At 36.6% G+C, this 15,014-nt stretch overlaps 2 protein-coding genes across 2 annotated transcripts in view; one reads left to right on the top strand and one right to left on the bottom strand.

Annotated features, from left to right (window-relative positions):
* LOC129253411 (uncharacterized) overlaps nt 1–7,430 on the bottom strand; it is a 63,560-nt gene extending 56,130 nt beyond the window's left edge. Inside the window, exon 1 of the mRNA XM_054891777.1 lies at nt 7,298–7,430. The gene's annotated coding sequence lies outside the window, so the exon portion shown is untranslated. The remainder of the gene's footprint in view (nt 1–7,297) is intronic.
* A 3,231-nt stretch (nt 7,431–10,661) lies between these two features.
* Nucleotides 10,662–13,059, top strand: LOC129253517 (BUD13 homolog). The gene is made up of 2 exons (XM_054891931.1): nt 10,662–12,853; nt 12,916–13,059. The coding sequence occupies exon 1, from the start codon at nt 10,753–10,755 to the stop codon at nt 12,841–12,843; it is 2,091 nt and encodes a 696-aa protein (XP_054747906.1). The 5' UTR covers nt 10,662–10,752; the 3' UTR covers nt 12,844–12,853; nt 12,916–13,059.
* The last annotated feature ends 1,955 nt before the right edge of the window (nt 13,060–15,014 follow it).

The following is a 15,014-nucleotide window of genomic DNA, read 5'->3' as shown; positions in this document are numbered from 1 at the left end:
ATGGACGACATTTGGTTTCAACAGGACGGTGCAACTTGTCACACTGCCAAAGTTACACTCGAACTTTTGGCTACCGTTTTTGAAAACCGAATAATCAGCCGAAATTCCAATATCAATTGGCCGCCTCGGAGCTGTGATTTAAGCCCGTTGGACTATTTTTTGTGAGGAGCCGTTAAGGACAAATGCTATGCGAACTATCCAGACGCGATTGATGCTTTAAAACACGAAATCGAAGTTGCCATTCATGAAATTGGAGCCCAAACAATCGAAAATGTGCTTAAAAATTGGGTTGATCGAATGGCCTACTGTAAAGCCAGTCGTGGCAATCATTTGAACGATATTATTTTTCATTCATAAATGACAATGTTCAATCTGCAAAATAAAAAAAAAATTTTGAAAAATATTGAAAAGCAAATTTTACATGGCCCACCCTATAGAAGTAATTCCATTATGCTTAATGGCCTTTACAATAACAACTGCTCTTGATGTATCTTAAATTAGAAAGAAACAATTCAACATTTTCTTAGATGATATCCAATATTAAAACAATACCGTTGTGCCTTCTTTGGAAATACCGTCCTTATTAATACCGAAATAGTTCATATTAAAAATGGTGTAAATGATTTTCAATGGAAAAATGTAATCAATTTTATTACTGGTGCTTTAAAGTACAGACAATTTATTACAGGTGTTTCCGACAGGCGAGCACTTGAAAGAATACTCAACCTCTCGCCGATTGACATTGCGGCAGAAGGTCTAGCAGCCAATTAAGCTCCCTAACCATTGCAGTATTTTTCAAGCAGAAGTCTTTGCGGTAGCAAGGACATCGAACAACTCCAACATAAGTATATACTTAGGACCAGGGAAGCCATAGAGAAACTAGCCGCAGACAGACGGTTACACATCTATTGGGTACCCGGACATAAGGGCATTGCAGGAAACGAAATTGTAGATGAGATAACCAAAAGCGCTGTTTACATACTACTGTGGGCTAAAAGTAAGGTGAATTTATTTGTCAAACTTCGCGGGATTAAAATTTAGCTCTAGTTATTTTTTTCTTGAGTTGGCAGCACTGTTAATAACATCTGGGCCAACTTTCATATGAATGTCATTATCAGTAATATATTTACGCTTGTGTTTACCAAACGACCAAGAGTGCATTTTTCGATTTTTACAATGTCTGATTTGATTGAGTAGAGAAGTGCCATCAAATTTTGTTTGCGGAATGAAATTTCGGCTGCGGAAACGTTTAGCATGTTGCAGAAGGCATTTGGTGATTCGACCATGTCGCAGAAAAGTGTTTATAAGTGGTACAAAGACTTCAAAGAGGGTCGAGAACGTGTTGATGACTTGGAGCGCTCCGGACGACCATCGACGTCAACAGATGACCAACACGTCAATAAAGTGAAGGAGTTAGTGCTGAAAAATCGTCGGTTGACTGTTAAAGACCTTACTGATATGATCGGAATATCAGAAGAAGCCGTCGCGTTGATGTGTGTGAAACAATGCTTTCAAACTATCAGGACAAGCTCAAATGCATCATTACGGGAGATGAGACTTGGATTTATGCTTACGACCCTGAAACAACCGACCAATCAAGCGTCAAAGTCTTTCAAAAATAAAGGACATGATGACAGTTTTTTTCGATTTTCGTGGTGTGGTGCACTATGAATTCCTTCCACCTGGCCAAACTGTTAATAAGGAATACTATTTGAGCGTTATGCGTCGTTTACGTGAAGCAATTCGTCTAAAAAGATCGGAATTATGGGCCAACAACTCTTGGTTTTTGCATCACGATAATGCACCGTCTGACACTGCACTCGTTCTTCGTGGCCATTTCGCCAAAAATTCCACGCATATCTTTCCGCAACCACCGTATTCGCCTGATTTGGCTCCGTATGACTTCTGGCTATTCCCAAAACTCAAGAGACCACTCCGGGGAACGCGTTTCGAGTCGATTGAGGAGATAAAAGCTGAATCGAAGAAGGTGCTGATGGCTATACCAGAAATGGACTATTTGGCATGTTTCGGGGATTGGAAAAATCGTTGGCATAAGTGTATTTCATCGAGAGGGGATTATTTTGAAGGGGATGAAATTGATTTACAAGAATAAATAAAGATTTTTCATTTTACAACCAAATTCACCTTACTTTTTGCCCACACAATTCGAACAAGAAAACGACATACTGAAACCTTTAAATACGGGATACAATGGCATCGCTGCGGATATGAAAACACGGATAGACAGGAGGTAGAATAATCTAGCCACTAGTAAAACTACGAAAACCCTGTATACGCAGAATGCCGATAAATACGCCCGATTCTTACTAGCCCTGTCTAGAAAGGAAATCAGAACTATCGTAGGTATACCGACAGGCCCAATTTGCCAGCGGCACACGTAGACAAGATGGGAATTGCAAACAATGATAGCTGCAAATTTTGCAATGAAATAGTTAGAAGAGAGGGGAACTATTGAACACTATTTGATGTTCTTGCCCTGCATTAGCTAGAATTAGATTAAAATGTTTAGGAGCTTTACAATATGAGAAGTTAGATGGAGCTCCAAAGTTTACTTAGATTCGCCAAAGACGCAGACGTATTACAAGATGTCTACTACAAAGAAACGTAAAGGTCCAGCTCCATCTGGTAACACTTAGGATCGATAGGTCTATGTAATGGCTTTCAGCCAGCCAGGTCAACCTAACCTAACCTAACCTTCCGGCAGACGACCTTTAAGGTCATTGCCGTATGTTCATTTGAATGAAGTAGAAATAATTGTAAATAGTTTTGTAAGATTTGTGTGAAAAACAAATGAGTGATTATAATAAGTGTTTAATAATTTTTTGACGTGATAACGTCTTATAATTCGATTTAGCCGGCTGCACGCACGAAAAATCTTGATCAATCGTCGTTACCTTGCTTGAACTGCAAGCGAGAGCGCGGAACGAACGACAAAGAGCACAATCGGCCCCCGCATTCGGCAACGTTCGACATCTGGCTCTGTCCTACTTGAGTGAGCATATGTATGGATATGCGCATATGCAAGAATGATAGAAAGAAGATTGCGCCCATCAGAGCGTACGTGACGTCACGTTTGCTGAGTTGTGCAGTATTGCCAACCATTTGCTCTTCGCAATAAATTTAGTGCTTATTTATACCGAAAATGCAAAAATTTTTAAGTTTCGTGTTTTTTTCTTTTTTTTAATTTAAAGCTACCGAAACTTTAAGTTAAAAAACAAACTATATTATTAAACAAAAAAAGGTCACTCTGAGAAGATTTTAGTGCTAATGAAAATTTTTTTACTCTTATAAAATTTGATAATTTGAAAGTGCAAATTTAATTTTTGGCTCCATTTAAGGTAAAGCAAAAATATTAAATGCCCCTCTCTCAACTCTTCTTAAGATTGAAAACCTTTCTACACATTTTAAAAAGCCTTTGAATTTATTGATTACGGATTAAAACCATAGAGGTGTAATCGTTTCTTCCGGTCATCAATCCTTAGTGAGACATAGGACATTAAGAGTTATATTCATTGTAAAAATAAACAAAAAAATACTAGAAAATACTAAAGAAACCATACTGACATTTTTACAAAAAGAGTACCTTATCTAATTATATAACTTCAAATATAGCAAAAAAGTCGTTCCCTTAACAAAAGAGTCTCGCTTAACAAAAAAAACTCATAAATTAAATTGTACATAAGCATAACACATTTATTTAAGAAAACGCACATTTTAAAGACAATTTGTCACGCATACAAAGTTCTTTAAGTGATTCAATAAAAATTTGTTGGGTTATTTTCTTTCAATGGGCATTTTAGTGCGTTTTTATATCCAAAGCTAGGCAACACTGCAGTAGCGAGAGAGAGATTTGACTGCCGAAAGCAGAAGAACACCAACAACACCTGCAATCGCGGGCAATGCCACCAGATGTTAAAAAAAAGTAAAGCTAAATAAAACTGAGTGAATTATTTAAATAATTATTAAAAAATGTATATTTTACAAAATTATAAACATGACATTTTAATTAGAACAGCTAGAAAAATGTCATGAAGAAAGAACTAAAACTTCGAGACACAAAATAATAAAAATAACAAAAAAAAAATGATAAATCAAGTTACGAAAATGGTAATCTGGCCATACTGGAGCTAAAATCACGTAACTAGTTGTCAAATTCACTGAGCGCAAAGTAACGGGACCACGATAGGCGCCATCTCATTATTCTTTCCATCATGGACAGCACTGATATAAATTCACATATTTGTATTTGCATATGCCTTCTACCTGAACCATTTCTCTGTTGAGAACAGGACGATGATAAGAAAAATAGGAAATGAAAGGGAGTGTTTCGAGTGTAATGTGTCTTGAAAAATGCAAATCGATGATGTTGCCTCTTGGTGTTGTTGACTTATTAACGTCTGATGCACAATCGAAATTGAACATATCTTTCATGAATTTGGTAAATGTTTCGTCATTTTTCACGTTTGTGCAAATGTAACTTGACCTATTCTATTGCGATTCCATTTACCTCCTTCTCTATATCCATACAAAATATCTATCAAACAAATAAAATTAAAATTTTGTTTTGAAAATTGCAACCATTACATCAGTATTTTCTTATGACGTTGTCACGTTAAACTATCGTCAGTAAACCGACTTTACAGACAACCTCTATTTTGTTTAAAAATAGTTCTTTAAACTTAAGCGCTTTAGAAAAATAACTGATGGAAAAATATAAAATTCAGTGTGCAGCATTACTATTAAATATAAAATCTATAGTTTCACATGCATTTGCAATTTTTCCTGGATAACAAAAATAGTTGATTTCTGTCACACGGTGTTATATAAGTTTATTAATACTCTGACAGCCTCATACCCTCCAAGTCCGAAACCGAGGTCTGTTTTGGGGCAAAAGATAAATCATTCTACAAAAGTGGTATTACGTAGACGAATAAAGCTTATTTTGCACAAAAACAAAAACGTGTTTTATTTGTAAGGCCCGGAACTTCTCAGTCATGTGTTATGTGGCGCATTCAACTCAAATTCACATAATCTATTTTGCTCTCAGCCAAATTCGTTGCCGCAACAGACCCATTGGCCCACAGGCCTATCAACAAGAGCTGCCATTGAGTGGAATCCCCAAGGCAACCGTAGATGAGGAAGCCCATCGCATACTTGGAGACGATTGTTGGATTTGGAATTATGAATTTTACGGTGAATTTAACCTGGAATGAGGCTAAGAGACTGGCGTAAAACAGATCTGAATGAAAGGAATTTGTTGTGATGCTTTGGTGCTCCCTGGAACCATATGAAATAATACTAATAATAATTCATAATAAAATAAATTCATTATTCCATGGCTTCAATTTTTACCACTTTTTTAGAAAGAGAATAAACTTATGCCCCTTTATGTCTTACTTCCAAATTGCATCAATGGGTTAAGAAAAATCCTAAGTTATTTGTCAAACTTTACACAAATCTTATTATGGAATTATGTGCATGAATCGGATGAGAATCATACGAGTGATATTTTACTGATTTTTTTTTCTTAATGTCTTACATATTTAAGAATACACACAGAAATTTAATGTCGTTCCCGTGAATATTTTCGAAGTTACACGCAAATTTGTAAAGTGCTTTTCAAACTATGTGAAGTGCATTTCAAACTTTAAGCGCGTTTTTCTTAAAATGGTGTTTTTAAAGTCGGTGGCCAACATTACTCGAAAACGGCTAAACCGATTAGTCTCAAATTTTAACACGAGTTTCTTAAATGTATTTTTAAGTAATTAATCGAAGTTTTTTTCTTACCGATAAATATTCTTTTTTTTATGAAAAATGTAAGGCTGAAATTTCGGTCAAAAATCGATTGTTTTTTTTTTTTTTTTGAGAAACCGCCAAAAAATGTATTTCACTTATTCCTTCCATTAATTAGTAGATTTAACATTACTTTAACGAAATCTGTTTGGTTTTTTAATTTCAGAGGATCCAGTTCAGCTCCCGGAGATCAGCTGTAGCTCTTTTCCAAATAAATATTTTTACTGATATTAAGTCTTAAAATACAGTTAAAAGATAACATAATATGTGTACAAATTTTTAGATCAATAAAATTAAAAGTTTTCTTAGAAAAAAAATTGGAAAATTCACTTTTTTCGGCCTTCTAACTGTATATAACCCCTTAAGTAACATCCGAAGTCACTTGTCAAACTTTACATACATTTAATTATTGAATTATGTGCATGAATCGGAAGAGATTTATACGAGCGGTATTCTACTGGTATTTAAGTAAAAGTAATAAATGCATCAAATGTTTTTACGAATGTTTTTTCAAGTCACTGTACATGCATATTTATGTAAATATGTATTTAAGTACAAAAATTTATGTGCATACATACATACATACAAATGAATTGCAAGATTGCGTGGGCCACGTGTTTTGCGTACCTATTACACAGAGTATCTATGTATGTATGTTTGTATGCATGTCTACACATACATATGTAGATATAATCCTTAAAGACCAAAATTTTTAAATAAATTTGAAATGTTTATCGCTTCTTGTTCGATAGAAAACAAGACTGCATGCACAAACGATGTATGTATGTATGTATGTATGTATGTATGTATGCTTATGAGTAAGCTTTTGGACGAAACCACCGCAATCATTCGATTCTTTAATTGAACTGCATGAACGGTGGCAAGCGTGTGTGCCTATGCATTGATGAAAATGCTCGCAGCCACCTACATACATACATACATACATATTTACATGCACACACCTATCTGCATACAGATGCACATAATTGCACGATATTTGTCTAATAATAACGGGGCCTTCCTTTTTAATTACTTATTCACTTTGCTAATTTGCATCGGAAGCCGGTTACTGTAACAAGCATTCGAACGCGCCCACATTCCGACATCGCCACACATTACGAACTGTAAAACAGATAAGACACAACAAATGCTAAATAATAGAAATGTACCAAAACAATAACAATCGTAAAACATTTATGAGCGATCGAACAACGCAATGCAGCGCAAATTGATTCGTCAGTAATTGGTGCAATGACATCTAACGAGCGGATACATGACAAGAAGATCACACAAACGTAGCCTAATAATCGGGGCCTATAGCTGCATCTTGGCACAGCGTTGACTGCATTAGCATTAAACAATGTCAGGAGCCACGTGCATGACTATTTGCATCGTTTTACACAAACAATGTTATGCAAATTCTTATTGGAATTCAAAGTTAAACGATCGTCTCACACGCATGCACACACACATACATACATACTTAAGTAAATTTCAAATGCAAATTTGTATTATTTTCCCCTTTCGCTGGCACTTCGTCAACCCGAACACATTCGCGACCATTTCACTTTTCTAACGAATATATTTACAAACTCGATTTATTTTAATTTAACCGACCGAACTAAACTTTTTCCATTCACTTTTATTACACAAAGATTTCATATTGACATTTTTCACGCGGGAATGTGACCAGACACATAAATCAGAATATAATCGGCAAACGACAAATTTGATGTCTGGTTAGTAGACAACTGTCAAAAGTAAGAGCTAATAGCAGTGAAAATAATATTGCGTTTTACTATTACTACAGCTGCATTTACATACATGAAGTAACTTTCAAGTTAATTTTAAGTTATTCAACATCGCCTGAAAAGTTGCTCACACACGCGCATTTACACAGGCGACAAAGGCTGAACGAGTTCAAATGCATAGTACATCCCGCCAAAAAACTATAGTACCACGACCTTTTCATCACTTTTCTTTTGGTTTATTAATTTTCATGCATCTATATATATAAAAGAAAGTCATGTTAGTTACACTATTTATAACTCGAGAACGGCTGAACCGATTTGGCTGAAAATTGGTGGAGAGGTAGCTTAGAACCAGGAGACGGACATAGGATACTTTTTATCCTATTCGAACGCGTTTCCGTGAAGTCACTATAAAATGTGGTATAACAAAAACGCATCTGATATGGAATAACAAAACGCAAATGAAAGCTAAACGTAATTTTGTCTATGGTTAAGTAGAAATAATATAAATTTTGTCAGAAATATATAATCACAGTAGTTTGTATTCTCTTTGAACCATCATTATCAGAGCCGCGACCAAAACGATCGAATCTTTCCCGACAAAGCCGTAATGCAAGAAGGATTCGAAACATTGCGAATGAAACGACTGAAGAAGCAGAAGGAATTGCTCGTGAAGAGCGCCGCGTTAATATGGCTCGACTTCGTGCTTCTCAATGACAAGAGCAAAGCGAGGCAGCCCATGAAACGGCTCGGTTGGCAATGCGATATCGGGGAGCGAATAACAGAGATCAACAAGTAGATGATTTTCGACGCACAAGAAGAGAATTATCAAGTGCTGATTTGAATCGAGCAGCGTTTCGATATGATTGCAGCATTGATTACTGCTGGCATCCTAGCGTTTGCATTGGGCCAATGAACGTTGTTTGCGAGTATTGTGGCACATTGAAGTTTTCCGGAGAAACGCTCGGATTGTGCTGCCTTAGTGGAAGAGTGAAATTGCCATTATTGACTTTTTTGTAGGCGCAATGATTTTACTGTCTGGCGACTTCCGCCAAACACTGCCAGTAATTCTAAGATCAACGGCTGCTGACGAAATAAACGCTTGCCTCAAATCATCGAATCTATGGCGCTATGTGAAAAAATTCAGCTGACAACAAACATGAGAGTTGCATTACTTAATGATACATCTACTGAAGATTTCTCTGAGCATTTACTGACTATCGATAATGGTCGAGTACCTGTCGACGAATCGAGCGGATTGATTTCATTTTCTCAGAAGTTCTGTAACTTTGTCTCATCGATTAATTTGCTTAACTTAAAAAAATACACATGAGAGCATTTCTTAATATAATATTTATTCGAAGTAGATAGATTTCTCTTACAGGTCTTTTGTTCAGGTCTGATTAAAGGTTGTATGAATCAGATAGTTACACAAATTTTTAAGTCGTCTGCATGTAAAAGAAAATCAGAGAAATTAAACCATTCAAGTATGTCATTAATAAAATTTTCAAAGAACAAAGAGGCCAAAATGCTGTCCCGAGGGACACCGAAAGCATAGATAACACCGAAAGAGGCAAAAACGAATAAGAAGTTACGTTATCGACAACGATTACACATTCACGATTGAAAAGGTACGACTTTATCCCTTTAAGGAAAATCGAGTGAAACCTAAAACTTATTAGTTTGGAGATTTAGCCTTGGAAAAATCTGTATATGGTAAACCGCATAACTTGAAGCCTATTTTAACAGTATGCCGGAAAAAAGTTGTGGATACAAATGTTTTTGATTCCAAGGGGGAAAAATAGGAACTTTACAATATTGTGCTATTTTCTGCATATATTTAGTCTCGTGAACTTTCTGTTTTCTCTTATTATAACTAATTTCTTTCGATTTTATACTATACCAATCAGCCAATTCTGTTCATATTTAAGGCATTTGTTTTTTCTTAAGGTGTTGTTTTTGTTAAGAGTAGTCAGAATTTTCAAAAAATTCAATTTGTTTTTTGCATTTTCATAAAGTCTTCAAAATATTGTGTGAAAATTTGAAGTGAATCCGACAAATAATATACTTTTCGATTTATTCAAGAATTAACAAAGGGCCCTCGGGCGCTCCGGAGCCGGTAGCAAAACTTTAAATGCGTTTTTCTCAAAACTATGTTTTTTGAACTGGTGATCGCTGTAACTTAAAAACTGCTTGGTAGATTTTAATAAAATTTATACTGCTTTTGAAAAACATAAAAATCTCGTGCCTAATCGAAGGACTTTTTTTTCAAAATTTCGTTTTTTTTAAACCATTAATTGTCGGTTTTTTCTCGAAAATCTGAAAAATATTTCCTGAGGCCGCCATATTGTTAACTTTGAAAACAAAAACAAAAGCTTCGATCAGGCACAAAATTATCTATTAATAAAATTAATTTCTCTTGTTCGATTGATTTTAGATGAATCTCCAAGGACTTGTGATGGATACCCGCAAGGGACTTCTGGAGAAACGGGCTTCACACAATGAGCGATAACTTTTACAATTACTATTTTTTTTTTAATTTTGCTAAAGTCAAGTCGAAACATGAGGTGTTAATGCTATGTTTTTGGTTTTGTAAAATAAAGCAATTGGCTAGCGAAACAAAATTATTGAAAATCATAATTTTTCGGGCCCTTGACCCTTTGATTTGTTTTGTTCTTTGAAATAAAAGAAATCCATGTGTTTTCTCAGAAATATACATATGTTAAAATATCCAATTATTTTTTCCAAGTATAAATGTGTTTAATTTTTTAATATAAAAGCGAATGAGTTAATATGAAAGGAAAACGTAAACAAACTCGGTTAAGTTGCTGCCAGTTAAAGACAATATTATGAAAATATTGATAAAACGGCCATAGAGCAATAAGCAGACAAATAAAACAGCGTGACAGTAGTTTTAAATCTCTATCAATAATATTGAATCCATCATTCCTACAGTAAAAAAAGCGAATGTATGAAACCTTAATCCATGTTTCAAACCCTACAATGCTAATATTTACAGCAGAGGTCGCTACCACACATTTCTCCGCCAGCTGACATGCGCTTGTTTATTGTGAATGACTGATAGCAAAAGAAGCAGCATATTTGGCAATGGAAGTGTGGTATTGTTTTGTGTTAAACGAAAGCGCCTTTTATTAAACAGTTGAAATAATTTCGCCAAGTATAAATAATGTCGGCACACGCTTCTACTAAAATTGATCAAAAAGAATATCTCAAAAAATACTTGTCCGGTGATAAGTCAAAAAAGAAAAAGAAAGACAAGAAACGAAAACGAGAGTTTGGTTCCGCCAAAGTGAAAATTATTGACGACGATGCGACGTACAATCAAACACAAGAAGAATTTGATGAGGAGCTCCTTCTGGGAGGTGAAGATGCGCCGCAGATTGTCGGCGAGTATATTGAAGATATATCTAATGTACCAAAGTGGCGAAGCATTGTGGTGAAGGAGGAGCCTGAAGAAGAAAATGAAGTAAGCTTGGATTTGAAGCCGGATGAGGATCTCTGGGGACCTAAACAAATCAAACGCAAAATAAAAGATGAATTTTCGCCACCACGACGAAATCGAAACAAAGAAATGGCTAAACGGTCACCTGATATCTCACCGCCTAGGCGTAAACATAAGAATAATTTGCCAAGTAAAGCTGAAAGCAGGAATGGGAACTTTACTAAAGACAAATCGTTAAGAGCGCATAATCATTCGCCAAGTAAAAGTAATAGAAGAGGTAACGAACATTCGCCGTATCAAAGTACTCGAAGGGAAAGTCGACGTTCGCCTGAACAATACGCATCAAGGAGAAACGAACGTACACCGGACTACAGCCCGAGGAGAAATCGTAACCAATCACCAGATGGAAGTCTGCCGAAAACAAGCAAAAGCACTTTAGATCAGAGCCCTCTAAGAAGGGATTGCAAACGCACATCCGACCTAAGCCCGAGAAGAAGGGTTGCGCGGTCACCTGACCAGAGCCCGCCAAAGAAAGCCAAACGGTTATCCGAAGAGAGCCCACCAAAGCGAGGTAACAGAACACCAGATCGAAGTCCTGTACGAAAGAATAAGCGTGCGACTGATCAAAGTCCCCCGAGGAGAAGGTATCGTTCACCATATCGACAAAGGAATAATTCTAGCAGCCAAAGCCCACCTAGAAAGAGCAGCCAGCTTAGACAAAAAGTTGCTGCAAGATCATCAAGTTCCGATCAAAGCCCACCAAGAAAAGATAGAAATAAATCGACAAAAGGCAGGAGAAAAAGTCGCAGTCGCAGTGCTGAGCGGAATTTTCAACAACACAAAAAAAATGCTTCGTACGCCGAATCCCCACCGAGGAGTAAAGATACCGAAAAATATCGTAGACGTAGCAAATCTCCCACGAAAATAAATCGTAGAAATTCTAGTGATAAATCACCGCCCACACGTTACGACGGCAGACGTTCACCGTCACGAAAGCACCAAAATGATTCACCAGTTCGCATAAAACGTGAAAAATGTTCACCAGATCAATCACCACCACGACGAAGGCAGGATATTGTTAAAATGGAACGCTCTCCTTCAGTGCAGCCCAAGCCTAGTCGATGGACCAAGTTGGAACGCAGAAGCAGCGATTCGCCACCACCAACTCACAAACCCAAAGCTTCTAAGACGCTCGATGGCAAAAAGGCTGGTATACAGGATGCCAAGTCACTTATGCAAGAGACTGAGGAGCGCCGTCAGCGAGAGGAGCGCATGTATAATGAAATGTCCAAGGAAGTGTCGGGACGCGATGCTGAGGTTCGCGTGCGCAGTACAGGTCGGAAGGGCCAACGCGCGCGCGACGCGGAAGAAGAAGATCCGGAAAAGCGACGCCGTAAAGAAGAACATGAACGGAGGAAAAAAGAAAAATACGATCGTTGGGGCAAAGGTTTAAAGCAAGTTGAGGAGCATCGACAACGTGCGGAGGCTGAGTCATATGAAGGCAGCAAGCCACTAGCTCGCTATGAAAATGACGAGGATTTGGATCGCTATCTACGCGAGCAAGAGCGCGCCGATGATCCAATGCTGGAGTATATGCGTAAAAAGAAGAAGGAACGACAGAAAGAGACGGGTGCCTTAGCGGAGATACCTAAGTATGAGGGCTCATATCCTGAAAATCGATTTGGCATACGACCTGGTTATAGATGGGATGGCGTTGATAGGTCGAATGGCTTCGAAAAGAAGTGGTTTGATGTGCAAAATGAGAAACGCGCGGCACAGGTAGAGGCGTATCTGTACAGTGTGGAGGATATGTAAAGCAAATTAGGTACTGTTGTGTGACTTAAAATTATTGACTTCTGTAATATTTTTGATATTTTTGTTTTTCAGTTCTGTATGCTAGTAAACAGAGTTTTTATTTCTGTAGCAGTTATTGGGAAAAGATTCAGGAAAATCAATGCATTCCATCCGCTGTCGACAACTATCCTCCTCATTCATCATTTATATATATGTGCAAAATTTTTTTATTAATATAATATTAAATTTTTTTTGTATTAGGACTACAGAATAGAAATATACAAATACATATATAGGTGCGTAAGTGGAAATTATTGTATTACATTCATTAGAGATATTTCATTGTTATGGCGCTTAATAACAAGAATATGAACTGTTAAACTACACTAGCAATTCATAGACTGAGTCAAATGTTTACCATATCAATGCCTTTGATATTTTTGAGGCAAATTATGTATTAGATACCTGCTTTTACTCTAAAATACATTTCATCTCTTTTATTCATAAAGTGTTGTAATGGCATAATGATCCCTAAACTTTTCGTAATTTTTTTTTTTTCTTCATAGCTTCTAAAGTTTTCATTTGCTCGAAAATTGTGTATAGTAACTCAAAAGAATCTAATTTTTTTACCGAATGCGAAAGCGGACCATACGACATACAGTCACTTCGATAGAAAAACGTGAGGAGCATTTCAAAAAAGGAATATCATATCGTAAATAGCTGAAATTGTACATTCAAGTTCGTCAACAGTTCAACACATAAGTGAACACTTCATGGATGAAAATCGTGTGGTAAATAAGGGACGACAGGCCCCAAATAAAACGTTCACAGAGAAAGAGCGTCGGTTGTTAGTGCGCCAAGTGAAGTGAATAAGAAAGAACCCCAGCATTTTCGAAGATCGTACTTTTTGCAGGCGAGGTAAAACTAAACTTATTGGGACCAGATTGCAGACATTTTATATAACGCGAGGTCAATACTGAGCGCAAACCACAAAATGTACGAACTATTATAAAGCACCGCGGTGGCAACGTTATGGTTTGGGCATGCATGCCATCAAAAGGATTGGGAAATTTGACTCTGTAAGACAATTAGGTTCAAAGCGCTAAAGAATTACAAATTGAAGATGCCTTTCTGTTTTATCGAGATTACAACCCTAAGCACAAGTCACAAATAGTGCAAACATAGTTAATATATAAATGTCTCCACATTGTGGAAACTCCTATACAATCACCGGATTTGAAGTCATCGAAAATTTGTGGCCGGTTTTGAAGACATAAAAAAACATTACATCCATAATAAATCTGATCTCAAAAGGGCAAAACTTGAAGAGTGGAACCAAATTAGTACTGAATACACAAAAAAAATGGTTGACTACATGCCACGTAGACGTTCAAGTAATGTAATTGATAATAAAGGATACCCAACAAATTACTAAATACCTTAAAATTTAAAAAAATATAAATATATACATAGTTGCTCGTTTTTAACTGTATCATCTAAGCTGTGGCGTGATTTTTTTTTTCCTTGTACATTCCTCTCGGGAGCATAGGGCCCCGACAAGACTCTTCCATCGTACACGGTTCTGTGCTGTTGTTTTTGTACCGTCCCATGCGATGTCGGCATCTGCTAGTTCGCGCAACATCGAGTGTTTTTTAGTCGACCTCGACCTCTGCACAATGAAATTAGTGCACTTTTTTGAGATTTATGTTGGAAAGAAATAACACCAAATAAAAAAATATTTGCATACTTTATTTTTCCATTTTCGCAATTTATTATGCAATATAGAACTCTTTAAAAAACGGGTACCTGTATCAAATAAGCTATGAGAGTCTGTAGCTCAGCTCATTACTCCAGCAGTTGGTTCTGCGTAATGGGAATGGCTCGGATTTATATGCAGCCAAGGACAGTAACGCCACCGGAATTCAGCAAAAATTTAGAGGGAATGTTCATGCTGGTACAACAACAACACCAAATGCTCTACTGCCTTAACACATCTGACACCAGAAGCTCTTTGGGTTCTATTAAAGGAAATAGTTTCCGTATTCTGGAGGAGTCACATAGGATGCTACATTGAAAGCCAAAGCTAAACCACGAACACTTTCTAAAAACACAACCAAGAATTACTTTAGAAATATTTTACACAACGGCGACTTCTTTCTGATAAATTTAAATTTAAATTGAAGACAAAGCAT

This window comes from Anastrepha obliqua, chromosome 1 (genome assembly GCF_027943255.1).
Source record: "Anastrepha obliqua isolate idAnaObli1 chromosome 1, idAnaObli1_1.0, whole genome shotgun sequence".
In the NCBI taxonomy this organism is placed as follows: Eukaryota; Metazoa; Arthropoda; class Insecta; order Diptera; family Tephritidae; genus Anastrepha; species Anastrepha obliqua.
This window is presented reverse-complemented; position numbering and strand designations above follow the sequence as displayed.